Source organism: Hemiscyllium ocellatum, chromosome 23 (assembly GCF_020745735.1).
Source record: "Hemiscyllium ocellatum isolate sHemOce1 chromosome 23, sHemOce1.pat.X.cur, whole genome shotgun sequence".
Taxonomy (NCBI): Eukaryota; Metazoa; Chordata; class Chondrichthyes; order Orectolobiformes; family Hemiscylliidae; genus Hemiscyllium; species Hemiscyllium ocellatum.
Window position 1 is genome coordinate 17,674,978 of NC_083423.1, and position 24,143 is coordinate 17,699,120.

Here is a 24,143-nt window from a genome sequence, read left to right on the forward strand (position 1 = left end):
ATGATAGATTGTGGCAAACAAGAGAAATGGCTTTGAGTGGTGTAAGTGTTGATAACTAAAAAAATGCAGATTCGAGGTAATTGACAAAATAACCTGAGACAACACAAGGAAAATGCTTTGTGCAGCAAATTATGATGATCTTGAATGCACTGTCTGACACAGTAGTGGAAGCAGACTCAGTACACACATGCAAAGGAGAATTGAATACATAGTTAAATACAAGTTTTGAGAAGATTTGTAGGTTGAGGTTCTGGATGTAGGTTTGCTCACTGAGCTGGAAAGTTTGGAGGCCCACTGAGGATGTTACCTAGTATGATGAAACGTCTGAAAATGAACCTTCCAGCTCAGCGAGCTAACCAGCATCCACATACTTAAAAAGAAAAATATTTAGAGGCAGATTGGGAGGGGGGGGGGCATGGAATTGAGAATAAATGGATAACTCTACCAAAGAACTTGCAGAGGCACAATGGGTGGACTGGCCTTTCTTCATTGTTTCATCTTTTGTAGCCACTGTTGCTAATGTCAGTATATTTCTTGTGTTCACAAAATTGTTGTAACCTCGTCAAATTGTGGCTCCGACCTTTTACAGACTCCCATTTCTTACACAGCTCCTTCATTGACCTTCCTTCACTAACAATACACAAGCTCTTGGCCCAGTGGGGACAATTGCCAGGGAAAGATGTGGGGACAATTGCCAGGGAAAGATGGCAGAGGATCCATCTGGCTGTCAACCCCATTCTCTAGCCTGGTTTGTGTCAGGGTCTCTATAAAGTGACTATCCTTCAGTATACCTGCTGCCTTCCATCATCAGGATACAGAGAACCTTAGAAACATAAATAACAGAACTTTAATTGGTAAATTATCCTTTAGAAGCATTTTTTTGTACCATTGCACTGTCCCTTTATTAATCATGCCTTAAAAAGGGCACTTGTGCTTGGATTTATTTTCAGGAACCATGGCAACCTAGTATCATCTTTAAAATTTCTTCAAGAAACCTTCAATGCTATCCTTATGAATCCATTGCCTACACATCCCTCTGCATTTGGAACTGTCAATCCTCACTTCCTCTCATTGAATAACACTGGCTGCAGTACAGCAAGTTAAAGTCTTTGTTTTAATCCTGCAGTTATCTCAAAGTATCCTGCCACCCCAGCCACACGACAACGTACATCTCGATGTTTCAACTCAGGCCTATTGCAAGTTGCCTACCTGCTCCTTCACACATCAGTTCTTAGCAGTCATAAGCTGCAATCTCAGAGTCTCTCAACGCCTGGGGCTGCCAATGCCTTTGCTTTCACAGCCATAATCTTGTTGAATGGCAAGACTCCTGGGTGGAAGAAGAGGCTGAGTGGCTTCCTCTTAACTTCTCTAACCCGAGGCTGATGACTGTACCATACCCCTCCCTCCACGAGACACCACAAAAACATTTTAGTACAATAAAGGCAGAATTAAAGGCCAAGCATTTATTAAGAGACTAAAAACAATCAGGAGACCAAAAGAAAAAGTCAATAAAGAAGAAACTATCAAAACATTTTATTCACACTTGTTCAAAGCCTTTGCAATATTTTAACACATGTCAAATACATCTGTGAAGTGAGACAAGAACCATCCTGATGGCTTCTACCTGGGTACAGGATGGGCCAGACACAGACCAGCTCCATGCTTTTGTGTTTTTCAAATGAAGTAGCAAAACATACGAAAAAAAAATCTGCGGACTGTCATCTGTTACTATGAAGTTCAAAATCCATCTCTGGTATCATAATCACTTAATCCAGTACCAACTGCTTCTCTTTCCCATCCAACATTTCTGAGGAACATTGGACTTGCCATTGTCGGAATATTCGGAACACCTTGCTGGACTTTTCTGAAAGAGACTGACAACAAAGGAATATTTACATAGCCTGTTCAACACAAACATAAACAGGATATACAGCATTTTACTATTACTCTCAAACTCCCCGCCTATAAGTCGATAATTATGTGAAGGAAGAGCAAAGAGTTTTACAGTATGTCTATTACTGCTCACTGTGTGGAAAGGAGCAGATAGCTGGAGGGAGGAGGAGAGCACTTTGTCAGTGGCTGCGCTTGCTGGGATATCTGTCTGTGAAACTTCTTGACAAGAACGTTGCTGACATTTTTAAACTTCAAAATATGCAAGACCCAGCCCAAGATACCATCCATCCATTGGGGTAAAACAGTTGGTTTGATGCTGAATCCTTTAGTGATAGCAGCCTGAGGGGCAAATGTGGGCCACGAAAAGCTTTCTGTCTGAGCCCTGGCCTAATTGACAACAGAAACGACCTTTGAAGCTTCCTAGGACTGTGAAAGAAACCAAATCAACGAACAGGATGGACATTTTCCTGGGTTTTGCAGGAGTGCACAGCATTCTGTTTGAGTGCAATGTGTTTGAGAATCTTATGGATCCTTGGTGTCCTAACGGAAGCTGTCAATGAATAAAAATAATGCTCAGATCGGACAGGCTGTCAACATAATTAACCTAGGCTGGCATGCGACTGACTTCCTGGCACAAAATGTCAGTAGCTTCAGTTTAAAACAGATTTTTCTCTCCTGACCTCACTCATTGTGTAGATGCCGTCTGTGGTCACATAGCCAGGCAGTGGAAGTTATTCATAAAAATTCATAGAATCCCTACCCTGCGAAAGCAGGCCAATCCTCCTAACCTGCAGATCTTTGGACTGTGAGAGGAAATAGGAATACATAAGCAGACATGGAGAAAATGTACAAACTCCACACAGTCACTCAAGGCTGGAATCAAACCGGAGACCCTGGCGTTGTGAGGCAACATTACTAGCCACTGTGGCTACTGTGCTGCCAATACTCCCCAGCTGGTATCCATATGGTAATTGAATTGTCTCACAGTTGTCCAGGCTCTAAGTTAGTAAGTCAAGGTAGGAATGGAAAAAGCTCCAGCTCAGGAACTGTATTCAACAGAGTATCCACATCCTTGGGAAAGGAGGAATGTGAATCAACAGCTACAGGGAAAAGTTCAAACTCATGAATGTGGTGCTGGAAAAGCACAGCAGGTCAGGCGGAATCCTGATGAAGGGCTTATGCCCGAAACGTTGATTCTCCTGCTCCTCAGATGCTGACTGACTTGCTGTGCTTTTCCAGCACCACACTTTTGACTCTGATATCCAGGATCTGCAGTCCTCACTTTCTTCTTGTTAAACCTCACTACTTACAACACTGTCTGAGCGCTCGTTTGGGGTCTGGGTAGCATTTAGTGACAAGAGGACGCAAAGAGACTCTTTCCATCCTAGTTCTGTCTTCTCAGGTGAATCAAGCACTGGGGTCTGCTCTCCTGGCTCCAGGTCACATGGTTTATCTTCGAGTTCCAGCGTCTTCCTAACCCACGGACACCAATCCCTGTGCTGGGCGATAGGATTAAAGTATCCACGAGTACTATCCTGTAAGATAAAATAATGCATCTGAACAAAACCATCCTGAAGACTCTGCTCACAAAATCAATCTCAGAATTAACCGATCTTGCTTTTCAATCACTTATTTGTGCTGATCTTCTCTGAAATGCTTCTAGCTGCTGCATCAAGGTATCAGCCACACTCTAATGTTTAATCTCCTCGTGTGACTCAGCTCAGTGCACAGGAATAGGAAATGGCTATTCAGTCTCTCCACCATTCAATTTAAACTTTGTTTTTGATGCATTCGTGGGACGTGAGCTACGTTGGCAAGGCCAGTAATTGTTGCCCCTCCTTAAGTACCTCGAAACAGGTGTACAGCCACCTTCTTGAACTGCTGTCCTGCAGTCCATCTGGTGTGGCTACATCCCAGAGTCCTGCTGGGAAGGCCATTCTCAGATACTGACCCAACTAATAGAAAGAAAAGTCTGTTGTGTACTGGAACCTTGATTTTGCTCCACATCTCTGCTATCCTTAGCCAACAAAAAATCGGAGCCTGATTCCTGAAAGCTCCAGCTGGCTACCAGCAAGCACGGTTTTTTGAGGAAACAGACTTCCAGATTCCCACTATTCTGGGAAAGGAAAAATGCTATTCTAAACAACCTAGAGGTGAGTTCGAGATTAAACTTTATTTTTGATTTCCCCACTGAAGGAAATATTCTCTCTGTATGTATCTGTTTATCCATTTATTGATGAATTTTAGGCACGAAGGGGCATCATCCATTCAGGGATGACAGGGTGAGCATCAAAAGCAGCACCTTTGACCAATTTTAACCTCTACGCCCCATTTCTGCTACCCATAATCCACAATGGACTAAGGCCAATAAAAGCCTCTCCCCTGTTTCCCGAGACCAAATAACTCAGTAGAAACCAGGGACCAAGCTCCAGTTTTTCTAATCAACCTGTTCAGAGATTTACTTTTTACCTCTACAGAAGGTGGGACTTGAACCTGAACCTCTCGATTCAGGGGTAGGCACACTCCCATTGTGTCACAAGAGGGCCCCTAACAATATTCACCTACATGCCGGGATAAATCCAGCAACCCCTGCAGGATTGTGAAATGCTCATCAAGGTTTAAACATGACTGGTTTTCTAATGCGCTAATTATATTGACGAACACAGAAAGAAACTATTTCAGGGGCTTTGTGATCCTGTGGTAGTGTGCCTGCCTCTGAGCCAGGAAAACCCAGGTTCAAGTCACACCTGCCCCAGAAGTGTGTAATAACATCCCTGAACAGGTTGATTAGAAAGAGCTTCTGGGCAGAGGAGATGACCTGGGGTGTGCAGTGAGAGAGGGATTCACTGAAATCGTTGGAGAGGGAGGAGGAGAGCTTCTTCAAGGAATGCATCCTTGCAAGAGGATTCGCAATAGGTTAAAATCTTCGAGGAGAAAGTGAGGACTGCAGATGCTGGAGATCAGAGCTGAAGATGTGTTCCTGAAGAAGGGCTCATGCCCGAAACATCGACTCTCCTGCTCCTTGGATGCTGCCTGATCTTCTGCGCTTTTCCAGCACCACATTTTCAGCTCTGATCTCTAGCATCTGCAGTCCTCACTTTCTCCTAGAAAATATCTGAATCTATCTGCTCAACTCATAGCTTCAGAGAGGAATTAGATTAGATTCCCTGAGGTGTGGACTTCCCTTCAACCCAACAAGTCCACTCCGAAGAATAACCCACCCAGACCCATCTCCCTCTGACTAATGCACCTAACACTATGGGCAATTTGGCATGGCCAATTCACCTAACTTGCACATCTTTGGACTGTGGGAGGAAACTGGAGCACCCGGAGGAAACCCATGCAGACAATGGAGAATGTGCAGACTCCATAGAGACAGTCGCCCAAGGCTGGAATTGAACCTGGGACCCTGGTGCTGGGAGGCTGCAGTGCTAACCACTGAACCACCATGCCGCCCGAATGAAGTCAGTAACTGCACTGAAAGGCTTTGGTACATCCTGAGAACATGATACAAATCCTGACAGTTTTATGTAACAGGCAGAAGACATCTGTCCAATGTCTTATCCGACAGATGGTACCGGTGACAGTGCAATGTCAATCCAGATTATATGAGGATGAATCCCAAGAATTTGCATTTATGTAGCACCTTTCGCACAGTAAGAAGTCTCAAGACACTTCATAAGAACATGAGATAAATTTAAACACTCAGCCTGTGGACAGGTGACCCATGACCTCCAGGATTGTTACAGAAATATTGATTTTTTTTGCCATGAGCATGATAAAAACTCAAAGTGGAAGCCTGTTTTAAACGTGGTTCGATGCTGCAATTATGCAAGTACAGAGCTGGAACAGACAGTATTCATGCAGCCAACCCTTGGACAATCAATTTCATATCAAAACCAGACGTGCCTGGGAACTGCCTGAAGGCCTCATTGCTTCAGAACAAACCATTGTTTCTACCTCCAGTGAACCTGCCTTGTTAGATGAATGTTATGTAGGCTTAGCAGCACCCAACTCAGTAGGAGGCCAGAGGCACAGTGTGACAAGGACAGCACTTGAAAGTTCAAAACCATATTCTGTCACCTCCAAATTTGGATCTTCCTGCCCCCGCTAAGGCCTTGAATTTGGCAACATGGACAGAAGCATGTGAACAGCATTGCAAAGGGCCAACTGGACCCAAGCCCTTGTTTTGTAAACCACCACGGTGGCAAAGAAGGCATCTGAGAATTTCACACTGCTAACACTGTGAATCTGAGTGGTATAGGATGGTCAGTGTAAAATTTCAGTTTCACAATACTGCTCCGCAATTTTCCTCACGGGTGTATTCATTACTTACTGAGCTGGTGGATGAGGACAAACGCATTCTCTTTGGTTTCCGCTGAGGACTGGAAGACGTGTCTCCCTGTCCCATGCTACGAGTCACTGGTCGCTTGTTCCGCAAATGTGAACTAATGGAATCGGACTCGCATCGATCAACTAGAGTGGGACTGTGGACATCTCGACTCCGTGTGCGAGCCCCAACGGGTGAAGGGTTGGTTTCTTGCTAAGCAAAGTAAAAATAATTTTAGTAAAATCATCGAACTTAGGAAGGATTCAAACGTATCACAAGCGTGTGTCTGTGTAACAATGCTTGAATAATACAAGCAAACCTGAATTACCAGGTGATTTTTAATTGAGAAAAGTGCAGTGTCATTCAAGAGGGTGGGGTAAATATTTGTTAATTCTTATTCATTTACAGGGTGTGGGCATCACTGGCAAGGCCAGTATTCAATATCTACCTCTAAGTGCCCAGAGGGTACTTGAAAACCATCCAGCCAATTTTGATGGTATTCGGCAAAACTTTCAAAAATTGATTGGGAGAGCTATTCATAAGTAAAGAGATAGATGGAAAGCCTTCAAAATTGAGATGAGAGTCCAGAGTCAGTATTTTCCTGTTAGAGTGAAGGGTGAAGCTGGTAGGTGCATGGAATGCTGGATGACTAGAGAAACTGAGACTCTGGTCAAGAAAAAGGAGGAGGCGTATGGCAGGTATAGAGAGCTGCAATTGAGTGAATCCCTCAAGGAGTATAACAGCAGTAGGCATGGTTTGCAGACACCCATGTTCAAATGGGGCATACAAAGTTAAAAACTACACAATACCAGGCTAATGAAGGAGCAGCACTCCGAAAGTTAGTGCTTCCAAATAAACCTGTTGGACTATAACCTGGTGTGTGATTTTTAACAGCAGTAGGAGTATACTCAAGAGGGAAATTAGGAGGGGAAAAAGGGGACATGAGATAGCTTTGGCAAACAGGGTTAACAAGAATCCAAAGAGAGTCTACAAATATATTAAGGGCAAAAGAGTAACTGCAGAGAGCAAAGGACTCCTTCAAGTTCAGCAAGGCCATCTATGTGTGGAACCGCAGGAGATGGGCAAGATATTAAACAAGCATTTAACATCAGTATTTACTGTGCGGAAGGATATAAAGCTACAGAACTTGGAGAAATAAACAGTGACATCTTCAAAAGTGTCCATATTGCTGGGGAGGTGGTTCTGAATGTTTTAAAATGCAAAAAGATGGATAAATCCTTGGGACGTGATCAACTGGATCCCTGAGTTTTGTGGGAAGCTGGGGAAGTGATTGCTGAGGTATTTATATCACTGATTGCCACAGGTGAGATGTCGGAAGATAAGAGGGTGGCTAATGTGGTGCCGTTATTTAAGAAAGATGGTAAGGAAAAGTCCGGTGAGTCTGACATCAGTATTGGAGGGGTTTCTGAGGCACAGCATTTACATGTATTTGGAAAGGCAAGGACTCACTAGGTATAGTCAACGTAGCTTTGTCCATAGGAAATGGTGTCTCATTAACTTGATTGAGCTTTTTGAAGAAATGACAAAGAAGATTGAAGGTGGAACGACGGACATTGTCTATGTGGACTTCAGCAAGGTGTTCAACAAGGCTCCGCATGCTAGACTGGTTAGCAACATTAGACCACATGGATTCCAGTGGAGTTAGCCAGTTGGATACAAATTGACTTGAAAGTAAGAGACAGAGGGTGGTAATGGAGGATTATTTTTCAGAGTGAAGGCTGTGGCCAGTGGTGTGCTGTAAGGATTGGTGCTGGGTCCACTGCTTTTCATCATTTGTATAAATGATTTGGATGTGAATATGGGATGAATGGTTAGTAAGTTTGCAGATGATACCAAAATTGGTGGTGTAGTGGATAGAAAAGGTGGTTATCTCAAGAGTACAACAGGATCTTGATCAGATGGGCCAAAGAGTGACTGATAGAGTTTAAATTACACAAGTGTGAGGTGTTGCATTTCAGAAAGGCAAATAAGGGCAGGACTCATACGCCTAATGGTAAGGGTCTGGGGGAGCGTTGCTGAACAAAGAAACCTTTGGGTGCAGGTTCAGAGTTCCTTGAAGGTGAAGTCACAGGAAGATAGTATAGTGAAGGAGGTTGGGGCTATTTTCCCTGGAGTGTTGGAGGCTGAGGGGTGACCTTATAGAGGTTTATAAAATCATGAAGGGCATAGATAGGGTGAATAGTGAAAGACATTTTCCCAGGGTAGGGGAATCCAAAACTAGAGTGCATAGATTTAAGGTGAGAGGGGGAAAAATATAAAAGGACCTCAGGGGCAACTTTTTCACACAGAGGGTGATGCATGTATGGAATGAGCTGCCAGAGGAAGTGGTGGAGGCTGGTATGATTAGAAATTTAAAAGGCATTTGGATGGGTACACAAATAGGAAGAGCTTAGAGGGATGTGGGCCAAATGGGACTAGATTCATTTGGAGTATCTGACTGGCATGGACGAATTGGTCCGTAAGGTCTGTTTCCATGTTGTACAACTCTATGATACAGTAGTATTGGTTTGGAGTCACATGTCGGCCAGAAGAGAGAAAAATATAATAAATAGGAGCAGGAGTAGGCTATCTGGCCCGTCAAGCTTGCTCTGCCATTCAATAAGGTCATGGCTGATCTTTTCATGGACTCAGCTCCACTTAACCCACCCACTCACCATAATCCTTAATTCCTTCACTGTTCAAAAATCTATCTATCTTTGCCCTAAAAAGATAATGAGGTAGCTTCAGCTGCTTCAAAGGGTAGGACATTCCATAGAGTCACAACCTTTTGGGTGAATAAGTTCCTCCTCAACTCAATCCTAAATCTGCTCCCTTATTTTGAGGCTATGCCCCCTAGTTCTAGTTTCACCTGCCAGAGGAAACAACCTCCCTGCTTTTGTCTTATCTATTCCCTTCATAATTTTATATGTTTCTATAAAATTCCCCCTCATTGTTCTAGATTCCAATGAGTATAGTCCCAGTCTATTCAGTTTCTCCCCATAAGCCAACCCACTCATCTCTGGAATTAACTGAGTGAACCTCCTCTGCACCCTGTCCAGAGCCAGTACGTCCTTTCTCAAGTAAAGAGACCAAAACTGTACACAGTAAAGGATGGCAGTTTCCTTCCCTAAGGGTCATGAGTGAATCAGATAGGTTTTTTCCTCCCCCTGACAATCAACAATAATTTCATGATAATTCCAGATTCAAAAATCTAATTCCAGATTTTTATCGAATTTAAATTCCACCCTGTGCTATGGGGAGATTCAAACCCGAATCTCTGGATTAATGGTCCAATGACAATACCAGTGGGCCACTACATCTCTTACATAAATAGACACTTTATGAAAAAAGAAAAAAAGACATTGTAGTGTATAAATTTAAAAGTCCACCATCAACATTGGGTGCATTTATAGCATAATTGATTACAAGACAAAGAATATGATTTATACTTGAAATAATCATTGTATTCAATTTTTGTCTATTCACATAATGATTCATAATGAGACTTTGGACAGGGTACAGCGGATAGCTACAAATTAATATTTAGTTTAACATATCTTAGCAGAGAAGGTAGGCTTGAACAGCTGAGTCTGAACACTTCAGAGAAGTGGAGGTTTAGGGAAGACTGGATCAAGGTTTATAAAATGAAGGGAATATGTTGTGTTTGTAAAGACAGTTTATTTAAAATAAATAAGGTGGAAGATCAAAGGAATAATCTCACACGTATACACGATCAGAAACAAATATTTGAACTTGTCTATTTTGCCTTTAGAATCATAGAAAGGGGCCTCTAATGGCACAGTGATAGTGTCCCTACCCTTGGATCGAGAGACCTGGGTTCAAGTCCCACCTGCTGTGATAACATATCTGAACAGGTTGATTAGAAAGTGGTTAGAATCGTAGAATCTCTACGGGGGAAAGAAGCTGAGGCCCATCAAGTCTGCACTGATCCTCAAAACAGCATCCCACCCAGACCCAGCCCGCTACCCTATTCCATAACTCTGCATATACTAGGCTAATCCTCATGGCTCGCACATCTTTGGACAATGGGAGGAACCTGGGCCACCTGGCGGAAACCCATGCAGATATGGGGAGAATGTACAAACTCCACACAGTAACCTGAGGCTGGAATCAAACCCAGGCCCCTGTCACTGAAAGATTGCAGTGCCATCCACTGAGCCAGCATGCAACGTTTCTTGAGGCATCTCTCACTCCCATAGTTGGGAATGGGTGTATATGGATGGGGAAGCATAAGCCATTGCAGTTTAGAAACAAGCTGATAGAACAGTGGTAAAGTCATGTCATTGTCTTACACTCATGTTTGCAGGTTTGTATTTATGCTGTGTTTGCATGTATGTGTGCAAACATGGTATTTGTGCATGTATGGGTGTCCGTTTGTGCACTACAAAAACAGATTAGTTGGTCATTCATTATATTGCTGTATGTGAAACAGTCACAGAATGGTTGTTGCGCTTACCTACAGAACAGTTGTTTAAGCTGAGCTAACTGGTTGCATGTGAAGCTTTGAGGCACTTCCGTGCTGCATAAATGTAAGCAATTAAACCTGGTGAACTGAATAAAATCTGTGTCTGGGAAAATGTACACTGTCCCCGGAGCAAATGGAAATTCAATAGCTGCCCAAAAATACAAAGTCAAAAAGACCACATTTTACAATCTCAATTGTTGTTAATACTAGATTGGTCAGATTCCAGACTGAAACATCCAACATGGCTATTTTCTTTAGTTTTTAGAATAGAATATCGGTTATTGTCACATGTACTCCAGTACAGAAGTACAGGAGGACAATGAAAAGTTTATACAATGGCTGCCTTTAATGGTATCATCTTAGGTACACCTACCTCAGTACAAATCTTGGATACAGAAGAGGAATAAAAGGAAAAGTAGAAGCATTATTTACAGTACATTAAAATATTTCCGTGAACAGCTACCTAAAGCTTTCCAATCTATTAATTTTCTCCCAATTACAAAAATCAATTCCTCATCCTACTCAACCAAAACCAAGCTTTAATGCCTTTCAATGTTTCTGAAAATTCACATTGCAAACAAATCCCCATTTTCAGTCCAGGAACACACACTCTCTTACACTGGTTTTAAAAATAACCATTGCTTCAGAAATACTGACAAGTTGATTATAGAAACCCCCAAAACACATAGTTCAAATTCAAAATTCAAATAAATTATATTAAACCATATAGAAGTGTGACACTACTTCAACATAAATGGGCCCAAATGATTTTCAGTATGCTGTGCACATTGTGCAGGTAAACCTGGCATCCACTCTGTGCCAACAATGTGGTGAGTGACCAATTAATGTGATAAGGGTAGTAAATTGAGAAAAACATAAAGAAATTAACTCCAAGAGGCAGAAGATCAGTGCACCTGTTCACTGCTCTGTGACTGGGCAGCATCTTGACTTCGAGTGATCATCCTGTGGGGAGACATTGCAGGAGGAGTTGGTGTTGATCTTTCTGGCTTGTTTTCATGTGGGGAAGTATTGCAGACAGGAACCTCAGGCTCACTGGCTTGGCAAACACCTTCAATCTGCTGGAAGCTCCACAGACCCACCTTCCGCATGCAATAGGAACAGGTGATAACTGGTAGGTGGAGAAATTCAGAGGAAGAACTATTCAAATTGAGGGGAGAAAAAGGAAGAATTATACAATTGCAGTGGAAGGGAGCCCATTTCCACCCCACTCCTATCTTTCCTCCCCCAGTTACTGAGTTTGATGGTGTGCCTCTACATCGCATTAGGAGGTGCATGAACCAACAAGTCTCAGCATCCTCCATCACACCCTCAAGTAATTTAATTTCAACATCCACCAGATCAGTCTTTTGTCAGCTATAACCATGTTTCATAGTTTGTGAGCTAATTGGCTACCATTTTTTATTTTATTCATATGTGGAATGCAGGTGTCACTGGCTGGGCAGACATCCATCATCCCTCCCTAACTCTCTTGGAGAAAATGGTGATGAGCTGCCTTCTTGAACCATTGCAGTCTCTAGGGAGTAGGAACACCCAGAATGACCCAGCTGCAATGAAGGAATGGTGATATAGTTCAAAGTCAGGATGCTGAGAGATTTGGAGGGCAACTTGGTGGTATTCCCATGCATCTTGTCTTGTCCTTCCAGGTGGTAGAGGTCATGAGTTTGGAAGGGGCTGTCAGAAAGTCTTAGTGAGTTCCAGGTAGTATGCATCTTGTCGATGATACACACTCTGCCACTGTGCTGATGGGACTGAATGTTAAATGTGGTGGATGAGGTATCAATGAAGTGGGCTGCAGATGCTGGAGATCAGAGCTGAAAAGGTGTTGCTGGAAAAGCGCAGCAGGTCAGGCAGCATCCAAGGAACAGGAGATACAATGTTTCGGGCATAAGCCCTTGTTCAGGAATCATCTCAAGTGCTGTTGGAACTGCCTTTATTCAGGTAAAGGCCTTGTAGATGGTAGACAAGCATTGCATCAGGGATAGATAAGTTACTCACTGCAGAACTCCTAACCTCTGTCCCACTTTTGTAGCCATGGTTTTAGATAACTGTTCCAGTTCCCTTTCTGGTCATGGTAACCCTCAGGATGATAATGAGGATTCAATGCCAGCAATGGCATTGAACATCAAAGGGTGATGATCAGTTTCTCCATCGTTGGAACTTGTCAATGCTTGGCATTTGTGTGGTGCGAATGTTAGTTGCCACTTTTAAGCCCAAGTCTGGATATTGTCCAGGTTTGCTGCATATAGACATGTACTGCTTCAATGTCTAAGGAATTGTGAATGGTGCTAAATGTTGTTGAATCAGCAGACATCCTCACTTCTGATGAGAAGATTATTGATGAAATTGCTGAAGATGGTTGGGCCTAGGACACTCCAGAGGAACTCCAGTGATGACCCAGAGTTGAGGTGACTATTCTCAAACAACATAATCATCTTCCTTTGTGCCATGTCAGACTTCAAGCAGCAGAGAGATTCCCCACCCCTTCCCAAATTCCCATTTGCTCTAATTTTTCTAGGGCTCCTTGATGTCCTATTCAGTTGAATGCTATCTTCATTTCAGGGGCGCTCATTCTCATCTCACCTCTGGAGATCAAATCTGTAGTCCATGTTTGGACCAAAACTCTAATGAGATTAGAAACTGAGTGGCTCTGGCAGAACACAACTAGTGAGCAGATTAATCCCTCACAAATGCTGCTTGATAGCACTGTCAATGACCCCTTCCATCACTTTGCTGATGATTGGGATTAGACCGATAAGGCAGTAATGGCTGGGTGGATGTGTTCTGCTTTTGGTGGACATGTTTGGACAATTATTGAGTAGATACATTGTTGAAGCTATAATTGTGAACAGCTTGACCAATAGCATGGCTAGTTCTGGAGCACAGATTTCGGTACTGTTGGAATGTTGTCAGGGGCCATTGCCTTTACAGTGTCCAGTACCTTCAGCTGTTTCTTGATATCACATGGAATGACTCATCTATTTTGGAGATGGGTACAAATAGCTCAGTCTTCATCATTTCCAATTATGTGCTGCTCCCCAATAATTAGAGGAGGTGACATTTGTGGAACTTGCTCATCCTGTTGGTTGTTTAATTGTCCACCACGATTCATGACTGGATGTGAAATGGCTGTAGAGTTTAGATCTATTGTTGGTTATGGGATTGTTTATCCCTGTCTATTGCATGCTGCTTCTGTGGTTTGACATGCAAGTTGTCCTTTCCTATAGCTTTACCAGGCTGACAATTCATTTGAAGGTATTTTCTGGTGCTGCTTCTCTCTTTACCTTACATTTACCTGTGATGATGAGGGACCACAAGTTAACAGTCTGAGGGGGAATACAATTCTGCTGCTGCTGATAGCCAGTGTTCGCTCTGATTTTTCCCACTAATTTGTGCAGAACGTGGAGTAGTCTGAGTGGCACATGGCATGCTTGAGCAGAAATCATATTGCAATTCTTAATTATAGTTTGTTTCCTATTAAAACTGTGCATTTATATTATTTTACAGTTACAGATATTCTATCTACTACAGTAAACAAAATTATTTGTTCAGCTCTGAAATCTGGGGACCTGTTTAACGTTGGCACTACGAACATTACATATACAATGTGACTAAAAGAGGACACAAGGACTGGTAATTTTTTCCATTTCTTTCTTGGTAACTTTTTGTGTCTATATTTGTTGTCCAGTGGTTGTATATGCATCCATGAAATGTACAATGTAATTTGCAAGTTTTAAACAACCCCTCAAGTTGTCCAAGCAATTTATTTTTGGGTCTACACAACTGAATACATGAGACTAAATCCATGCTCACAGTCAGCACTTGATGCCTGAAATGTTGCATGAATGTCCAGAAGAATGGACATCTTGAAACTGATTGTCTTTTCGGGCATTCTCCATCAAATCACTAAATGCCAGAACATAATCCATCTTGACTTTTGTCACAAGTATAAACTTGAAATCGGAATGTTGTACACATACCTGTATGTGGCCATACTTTCATCATTGTTTGATATAAAAGAGAAATATTTTACTTTCAGTCACACAAAGCTGCCTTTTCCATAATCGTAATTGGTTGTCTTGGAAACTGCAGCCTGATCAAATGCATGCCATCCCAATAATTCCTCTTCTGGAAATCGGCTTTCCAGATGGTCACATAGCGATTCAGTAAATTGACAGATCATGGCACTGTTGAGAGCAGGAGAAAGTGAAGACTGCAGATGTTGGAGATCAGAGCTGAAAATGTGTTGTTGGAAAAGCGCAGCAGGTCAGGAGCATCCAAAGAGCAGGAGAATTCTTGTTTCAGGCATGAGCCCTTCTTCAGGAATGTTGAGAGCAGCCAGTATAATCTTAAATACATCACTCCAATAAACAGGTTCACCTTGAACTGAGTTTTCACATTATTAATCTTGAGCTTTACGAATTGTATGGCTCCAATGGTTGTCCAGAACTTGCACAGCAATGACAGTTCATCTAGAACATCATGCAGGGCAGTCAATGCAAAGCAATACTGTGGCTTTGTGAGCATCTTCATGCAATGTGTATCCTGAATTGTTGCACTCACTCACTTACTCTGTGCAGCACTTGATCAAGATATTGTGGCTTTACATTAGTTTCACTTATTGACAGCTGCGTCCAAGCATCATCTGTTCCCAGATCTTCTGTGAGCAACAAATGCAGTTTCAACAAATGTTTGATTTGACATCGCAAGACTGGCACTGCTCCATTTTGCTTTCCCAACATAACGAAGCTCCATCTGATGCAGACATTACCATCTCGTGTAAATTAAAGCACAGTTAACATTAAAAAATTGCTTGATTGCTGTCAGATTGGAGACACAGTTGCAAGTAGTCAGTTTCAAAATTGCAAAGACAGTCTTTTAAGCAAGTTCAGGTACTGGTTGAAATGATGGACAATATCAACATTTTTTTTGTACTGAAATAGTTATACCTTTGGCCACTGTCAACAGATGAAAATGGGATTTTCCCAATTCACCCAGGAATTGTCTCTGTATGATAAAGCCAACACACTCCACAAACTCAAAGGCACAATTCTTGCTGCACAGCTCCGAGTAATTGCAATGTACTTCACCAAACGATCATTCGTATCTTGCACTGAAAACATGGATTGTTATCAAGTATGATGTTATCAAAGAAAACTTTTAACATATTGTACCCTGTATGCTCTGCCCTCCACATGATCTCCCAGTGTTTCAGGAAACATTCATAAAATTCCACCTTTGCTTTCAGCTGTCTCAATTATGGAAAATCTCACTGATTCATATGCTGCTTCTGTCTTGAAGATGTTGTTTCAGTCTCTATGATCTTGGAAAGCCACTGCCTTCTGAAATGTGCACAGGATTTATTTCTTACTGAGCTTAAAGACTCTTACTTTTCTTTTGAACATATTTTAAACTCAACTCACCAATAAAACAAAATTTTAAAATACAAAAGAGAAAGGTAATTTTCCACTTGCATCATGTGTTACATCCTTCTGGAATGAGTGCCTGCTTCCCACACCTCGTGCTTGATCCTCCTGGTCACTGCTGAGAAGACTAACAGCTGTACAGTTCTTGTTCATACAGCTTTCAACTCCAGTTCCTGACTGAAGGTCATGTGTGACCTAGGTGAAGGTCATGTGAATTGGCTGCTTCTCTTTTCACAAACCTGCTTCTTTGATTGCAAATTTCACAATTTTCCTGGAGAGGCAGCAGTTGCAGAGCTGAGTACCAACTTTACTTCCGAAGGCATGGCTTTGTTGTGGTGTATGAAGGACCCTGGAATTCATAGGCTGTCCATAAGCGTACATCAGATATCAAGAGAGGTCTGATTCTCGACAACTCCCTCCACAGTAGTCAGTACATACTAAATTCAACATGGGGCGTGTATGGCCGGCAGCTTACAAAACTGATGGTCCATATCATTTCGTGCATGCAAAGTTTTCAGTTGCTGTATCTGTTCAAATTCTTTCCCATTTTTAGCATGGTGGTAATGCCATAAAACTCAATCGAGGGCATCAATGAGAAGGCAGGACTTCATCTGCACAGGATTGAGCAATGGTCACTCCTCCTGATTCTGTCATGGAAAGTTGCATCTGTGACATTGATAAATATGAAGACAAGTAGGTATTTCCCTCTTGATGGTTCCTTAGCTGCTAGACAGAGGCTGCAGCAGACAATGTCCTTCAAGACTTGGCCAGTCCATTAATAGTGGTGCTGCCTAGTCCCTCCTGAGAGGGACAGTGAAGAATCCCAGAAAGAGTACATTCTGTGCCATTGTCATCGTCAGTGCAGGTGATGGTCAGGATTTGTTATTCTCGAAGAGGTGAACAACATGCACACCCTCTGTCTAGTTGTGGGTCATGTGCGAGGATTTGGGGAGAGAAAGATGAGATCTGGTTTTGAAGCCCCCCCCTATGGTTAATCGTTTTCTTCACTTTCTGAGTAACTGAATGACTGTGTATGCACACATGAGACTCTAACCTTGTATGAATCAGTACTTTCAAAAAAGGAACGTGGTGGCGGAGGCAGGGGAAGATGTATACAGCAGATTCATGACAATGTGGAAAATTGCAAGTTTACTTTGGATTCTCACCCAGCAGCCCAGCCAGACAGTGCGAGGATACAGGCAGAAAGATGGATGGAAAGGACATCTGTACTGTTCTTCAGCCCAGGACTGTCAAACATAGTGCGACATGTCGATTTATCTTCTACCAACTGCAATATTGAACTGATGGCTTCCTCTGTTATTGTCTGTTCAAAAGACAGAAGAAAAAGTCATGGATTCACTACTTAACTATCATCACTTATTCAGTATCAGTAATGAGTTGCTGGTCACAAGATCAATGAGTTTGCAACTTCCATTGTCCAATCCAGGGTCAGCAAAGGATCATCAGATCCAAGGTGATATGTAATGGCTGGGTTAATAACAGAGAAATGTAAAACTGAACACGTGTAGTAAACTGTGATCCATACATAGGGATTTCACTGAATAAAAGGAAGATGTTGAGAAAACTTCATGGCAAAAACTACAGCAAGTCAGAGTATTGAGTACAGGAGCTGGGAGGTCATTTTGCTGCTGTACAGGACATTGGTTAGGCCATTTTTGGAATATTGCGTGCAATTCTGGTCTCCTTCTTATCCGAAGGATGTTGTGAAACTTGAAAGGGTTCAGAAAAGACTTACAAGGATGTTGCCAGGGTTGGACATTTGAGCTACAGGGAGAGATTGAATAGGCTGAGGCTGTTTTCCCTGGAGCATCCTAGAATGAGGGGTGACCTTATAGAGGTTTATAAAATCATGAGGGGCATGGATAGGATAAATAGACAAAGTCTTTTCCCTGGGATCGGGGAGTCCAGAGCTAGAGGGTGAGAAGAGAAAGATATAAAAGAGACCTAAGGCACAACTTTTTCACACAGAGGGTGGTACATGTATGGAATGAGCTGCCAGAGGATGTGGTGGAGGCTGGTACAATTGCAGTATTTAAAAGGCATTTGGATGGATATATGAATATAAGGGTTTGGAGGGATATGGGCCAAGTGCTGGCAGGTGGGACTAGATTGGGTTGGGATATCTGGTCGGCATGGACGGGTTGGACTGAATGGTCTATTTCCATGCTGTACATCTCTATGACTCTGTGACACTCTGCCTGCCCATCCGTCCTGTGTCTGTCAAAGGAGAGAAACTTTTCCTTCCCACTCTAAAAGTTTCATCATCTTTCTACTCCCCGTGTCAAAATAAGGCTCATCAGTCTCTCCTGTTCCTACCTCTTCTTTTCCCAGAACCTAACAATTCTGGGGTATCTCACCAGCTCCATTCTATATCTTAGACTCAGAGTCATAGAGATGTACAGCACGGAAACAGTCCCTTCGATCCAACTCGTCCATGCCAACCAGATATCCCCACCTATCAGCAACTGGCCCATGTTCCTCCAACCCCTTCTATTCATATACCCATCCAGATGCCTCTTAAATGTTGCAATTGTACCAGCCTCCACCACTTCCTCTGGCAGCTCATTCCATACTCGTACCACCCCTCAGTGGGAACCCCTTCGGTTTCTTTTATATCTTGCCATGCAGTTAAATCCTGTCTTCTCACACTCAAACCACTGCCCTCAACCAAACCTGGCATAGTGCAATTATGTATTATTTTACTTTTGTCCATATCCTCTCAATGAAAAAAACAAATTTATCATCTGAAAAACTTCAAAGGGGATTTCAATTTTGCTTAAAATATGTTTCTTATTCCTGCTTTTGATTCTACATGGTAATTCTTCCAAACTATTTAGACTCATTGTGTAAAGTCACCTTCAGCTCTCAGTGATAGGCATACTCCTTGATCATTATAGTGTTGGGCAGGTTTAGACAAGGGGATGTGGAAGAGGTAGAGATAAGGAAGAGAAGAAGCCATCTCTGTGAAGGGAAGCCAGAGACTTGTGAAACTGTAACCCAGCAAAATGTCAGGAGAAAGAGCCAATTTATAGGACTCACCATTTCTTTGAGGTCATCATGTTTGATGGCAGGTAACTGGAAGTCCAGTGAACAAAGACTCTTAAACCGCTCTGTCACACCATGCAGAAGGGCTGCCGGTTCATTCAAAGGTAATGCCCAGAACCGATCTGCCAGGTACAAACGAAAGAACAAATGAGTCACCTACATAGTACACACCTTCTTCCATTCCAGTTAGCATTCCAGCAAAATAGCCAGAATCAGGTCCCATCTTGCGTATCATTCAAATGTGCACGCACATGCGCTGATACAGTTGAGAAAATGCAAAGCAAAGTATGGATTGAGCTGCTTCCAGAGAGATTTGTAGGCAAAACAAGGAAACACTGAATTTTAAGAGCATTTTTTGTTTGTGACTTTGTTACTTGGAGTTCAGCCAGATAATAAGCACCGCTCCCAAACCCACAGTATTCCCAATCTCCTATTGACCTATCATTGAAATGACTATGATCAATTCATGAAAGAAAAAAGAAAACGATTGATCGCGCACATAAAGCCTCAATTGCACGTTGAGTAACCTAAAAAATCCTACACATTTATTCCCAAGTCACCTGGGCTGGGGCTGTCAGGCCAAAAGCAGAACTTCTCATGTGCTGTTTTCAATCCTTCTTGCAGTGCAGTGACCCTCTCTTTATCTAAAGACAAATTCATAAACACAAAAATATGATAGCTTCTAATGAAAAGAAAATAAATCACCTCAACAGCTTCAACCCAATGAAGGGAAACCAATCACAGGGACAGTAGGAAGGTTCAAATACCAGATTCTCAGAATGACAGGGTGAAATCCAGGTTGTAGGAATTCTGCTACTCAAAGAAGAGCAGAATGATGAAATAAATTACCAAGGCAGGACACAGATTCTGGATAGTACAAATGGCCTCAAAACGGACATCTTAGAGACAGTAAGGAATGACTGATGTTAGGAGAGACGCAACAAAATATATTATGTACAGTGCTTAAATATAAAGGAACAGGCAAAAGTATTTAAGGCTTTGTACCAGTACTGAGATATCATTCTTGCCAAGAAGGATTTAACAGGCCAGGGAACTTTTCATACAGAGTTATAGAATCATATAGAATAGAAACAGGCCCACCATATTTATACTGACCAACAACCGCTAAACTATGCTAGCCAATTTTCTGCACTTGGTTCACAGCCTGGTATTTTAAAATACCCTGGCAGAGCACCCCGTGGCCCAACATTTCAACTTCCCCCTCCCACTCTGCTGAGGACACGGAGGTCTTGGGCCTCCTTCACTGCCGCCCCCTCACCACCAGACGCCTGGAGGAAGAACACCTCATCTTCCGCCTCGGAACACTTCAACCCCAGGGCATCAATGTGGACTTCAACAGTTTCCTCATTTCCCCTTCCCCCACCTCACCCTAGTTCCAAACTTGTCCGACCTGTCTATCTCCTTTTCCACCTATCCACTCCACCCTCTCCTCCCTGACCTATCACCTTCATCCCCTCCCCCACTCACCTATTGTACTCTATGCTACTTTTTCCCCACCCCCACCCTCCTCTAGTTTATCTCTCCACGCTTCAGGCTCTCTGCCCTTATTCCTGATGAAGGGCTTTTGCCCGAAACGTCAAGTTCGCTGCTCCTTGGATGCTGCCTGAACTGCTGTGCTCTTCCAGCACCACTGATCCAGAATCTGGCTTCCAGCATCTACAGTCATTGTTTTTACCTCGTTTATTTTAAAATGCCCTGTTATTTTAAATGCTTTTGTCAAGAAAGGGTCTTTAAGATTATCATCAAGTAGTGTAACAAGGCAGAATTGTTTCCAGTTATACAGGATTCTAAAATTATGATTCATGAATATTAAAGTGACCAGAAAAGCAGCAAGAAATTCAGAAGAAATTTCATCACACAGAGTGAGGCTGGAATGTGCTATCACATGGACTGATTCAGATGGTAGCACTGATGCATGTAACAGGAAGCTAGATAAACATATGAGGGAGAAAGAACTAGGACTTCATGCAAATAGAAGGGAGGCTTGTGGGGAGCATAAATACTGGCATGAACCAGTTGTTTCCACGTCATGAACTCTATGTAATTTTGGAAAAGAAAAGGACCTGTAAGGCATCAGTTTACAATGCAATGACAAGGAGATCTGATCCAAGTATTCCGTGATCTGCACTTAGCCTGGGCTTTTAACAACAGAATTAGTAATCTTCAAGATATAGGTAAACCAGGAGGAGGTGAGAAGAAAGGAACAAACTGAGTCAAAACAAACACGTACAAAAACTTACATCCATTGGCGTCCAGGGTTGGATGCAAAGTAGTGCAGAGGAATGCCTGACAACTGCAACACTTCAGCATGTCACGTTCTATGTTGGTCCAACCATATCTGGCACACTGCAAAGGGCAGAGTTCGAACGGCATCCCAGCCCAGTTGAATGAGTATCCTTGTCAAGGGAAAACACTCAGAAAGCACTTGTTCAACATCTGCATGACATTTCCTGTACAAAGCATCTTTTCTCCTGTTTGACTTTGAATAAATGGCTTCTAATATATGCAGAATGACAGAAGCACATAGTAATCCTTCCCTCTTTCCAAACTCACACCTGTAAGACATGGTTATAACATTGAAGGCTACATTCCCAATCCTGGATTTTCCAAGCAGCAGAACTGCTTTCATCTGCTATCTATCTTCCTTATTGGTTCTCCTTAACATCTTGAAACCCTTAACCAAATCACCGTTTAAGCAGCTAAATTCCATGGAATTGAATCTTGTCTCTTAATTTTACCCTCAAAGTCCAGGTATAACTTTTATCAACTTATTCTGCCCTCCTTCCAAAATGAATGATTGGGATTAACAGCATAGAAACAGGTATTTACTAAAACTAGTCTATTGCACCTTTAGTCTTCAAACAAACCTCCTCCACCCCACTAAACCAAAGGCTCAAGAAACATCATATTTAAGTCAAAGCATTAGCACTGTGTAAACACACTTCTTGTCAAATATATCCATTAGGTCAAACTGCTGCCTCATAGCACCAGGGACCCGGGTTCGAGTCCATCCTCGGGGTGAATGTACAAACTCTACAAACATTCTCCCCGTGTCTGCATGGGTTTCCTCAGGGACTCTGGCTTCTGGGCACTGTGGGCTATCAGCAGCAGCAGAATTATACTCCAGCACAATCTACAACCTCATGGCCTGGTATATCCCCAATTCTATCATTCCAATTTCCACCCCAATTCAATGAAGAGTACAGCAGGTAATGCCAGGAGCAGCAACAGGCACACCTAAACATGAGATGTCTACCTGGTAAATTTATAATACAGAACCTCTTGAATACCATGAAGCATGAGGAGCAAGTGATCATCAGAGCTACATGATCCCAAAACCAACGAATCAGATCTCAGCCCTGCAATCCTGTGACATTCAACAACACTAAGAACTCTTATAGGCACGAATAACCATCAGCATTTCAGCCAGACATCACATGCTCAGAAAGCTCTCCCTTTTACAAACACAGAAAGATGGACTTTATAATAGTATGATCAGGTATTTGTGCTTCATAATACTTAGCACTGAGATTTTGCTTGCTCACGAGTTTGATTTGGTGACAACAGTGAAGGATATTGTGAAAGTTTCAACTCGTGTAAAGAAAGCTTCTTTATTAGCAGAATCACAGGGCACTGGCGATCTGGGTAAATCGCTGTCATTAGGTGATTCAGGGATAGAGCTGATCTGATCACTATGAAACAAAAAAATTAATCAGCTACCAACACACTTTGCTGTTTAATGTTCACTGACTAGCTCCAGTTGTGATCATTTGACAATCCCTGCAATAGCAATAACTTTTGCCTTTTTTTGTGAGATAAGTTAGCATCCCCATTGTCTTAGCGGGTGACATTCATGTCGGTACATTGCGGATTAAAGTCCCATTTTTGAGACTCATGCTTAGAAAACAGGCTAACACTCCAGAGCAGTACAAAGGACGCTCTGCACTGCTGAAGGTAAAATATTTTAGAGGTATCTTTAAATCAGTGAATTCAATGTTCTTCCCACTGTCACCCATTTCATGGCTTGAAATTATTGAGAGTCCTTAATGAGAGCTGGATCAGGTAGACAGTCTGTAAGTGAGTGCGCGAATGCAGCTTTTACAACTCTGTCAATGGTGGCCATCCTGCCTTGGAACTCATGAGGCCATCTTTGGCTCATCTGAGCATAAATGATCCTTTGGCCTTATTTTGTAAAGGAAACAGAGGTGTTCTCCTTGCTGGTCAAGGGAACAAAGCAGGGGAAAGCCAGACACAATGCTGAACTTATGTCCAGGATTACATGCACACATCTGTGGAGTGGGTCTTGAATTATAAATGTTTAAATTAGAGGTGAAACTGGGATGGGTTTGGAGGTCTGACTCCACCATTCCCGAAGACATTAATTAAAAGAATTACAAAAACTACTTTATCCGTTTTTTTTTGTGAAACTCAACCCCTCAAAACAAATCCAGCAGGATGGGTAAGAGACACAGGGCCCAATGATGTTCTCAGTCATTCAGGATCCAAATCCGAGAGGAGGCGGTTTCCGTGAAAGAATCAAAACCGAGTCGAGCGTCTGGACTTACATCTCCGCGATGCTGTCTGACAGCAACTGCCGTACTTTCTGCGGAGTCTCAGCCACGTCTTTACTGTTGGGCGATGAAAAATCGCCATTGTTATCGGCAGCTGCCATCTTTGATCCGGTACATCTCAATGTCCCACGGCTACAACGTGCATTGTACAAATGTTCCGGAGCACAAACCTTAACCACAACTAACTGACCTTCGGCAACAAAATTAAAAATTGATACAATTTACAAGTGCATTTGAAAAATTTCTAAAGCAACGAGAGACATCAAATGAAACATTTTGACTAAAATAACGGCATAATTCCAAATTAATATTTTAATTGGATTTCTCATTCG

The 24,143-nt window shown here is 42.4% G+C and overlaps 1 protein-coding gene across 2 annotated transcripts; it reads right to left on the bottom strand.

Annotated features, from left to right (window-relative positions):
* Nucleotides 1–1,511: 1,511 nt before the first annotated feature.
* zc3hc1 (zinc finger, C3HC-type containing 1) lies at nt 1,512–23,932 on the bottom strand. Of its 2 annotated transcripts, XM_060842726.1 has the most exons (10): nt 23,806–23,932; nt 22,818–22,932; nt 21,481–21,631; nt 19,780–19,863; nt 19,214–19,341; nt 17,320–17,477; nt 11,624–11,867; nt 6,230–6,436; nt 3,204–3,428; nt 1,512–1,874 (listed from the first exon to the last, which is right to left on the bottom strand). In XM_060842726.1, exons 1-10 carry the CDS (start codon nt 23,910–23,912, stop codon nt 1,767–1,769), a joined length of 1,527 nt encoding a protein of 508 aa, XP_060698709.1. In that variant the 5' UTR covers nt 23,913–23,932; the 3' UTR covers nt 1,512–1,766. The 2 variants fall into 2 exon arrangements, with proteins under 2 accessions (XP_060698709.1, XP_060698710.1); XM_060842727.1 differs by lacking the exon at nt 22,818–22,932 and having other exon boundaries at nt 21,481–21,636; nt 23,806–23,862.
* Nucleotides 23,933–24,143: the final 211 nt, after the last annotated feature.

Excerpts from the sequence above, each read along its gene's own strand:
- zc3hc1 (XM_060842726.1), bottom strand. The coding sequence starts at position 23,912 with ATGGCAGCTGCCGATAACAATGGCGATTTTTCATCGCCCAACAGTAAA. Across the intron at positions 22,933-23,805 it reads TCAGACAGCATCGCGGAGAT|TGATCAGATCAGCTCTATCC; the intron begins GTAAGTCCAGAC and ends TTTGTTTCATAG. Across the intron at positions 1,875-3,203 it reads ACGAGCGCTCAGACAGTGTT|TCTCTTTCAGAAAAGTCCAG; the intron begins GTAAGTAGTGAG and ends CTTTGTTGTCAG.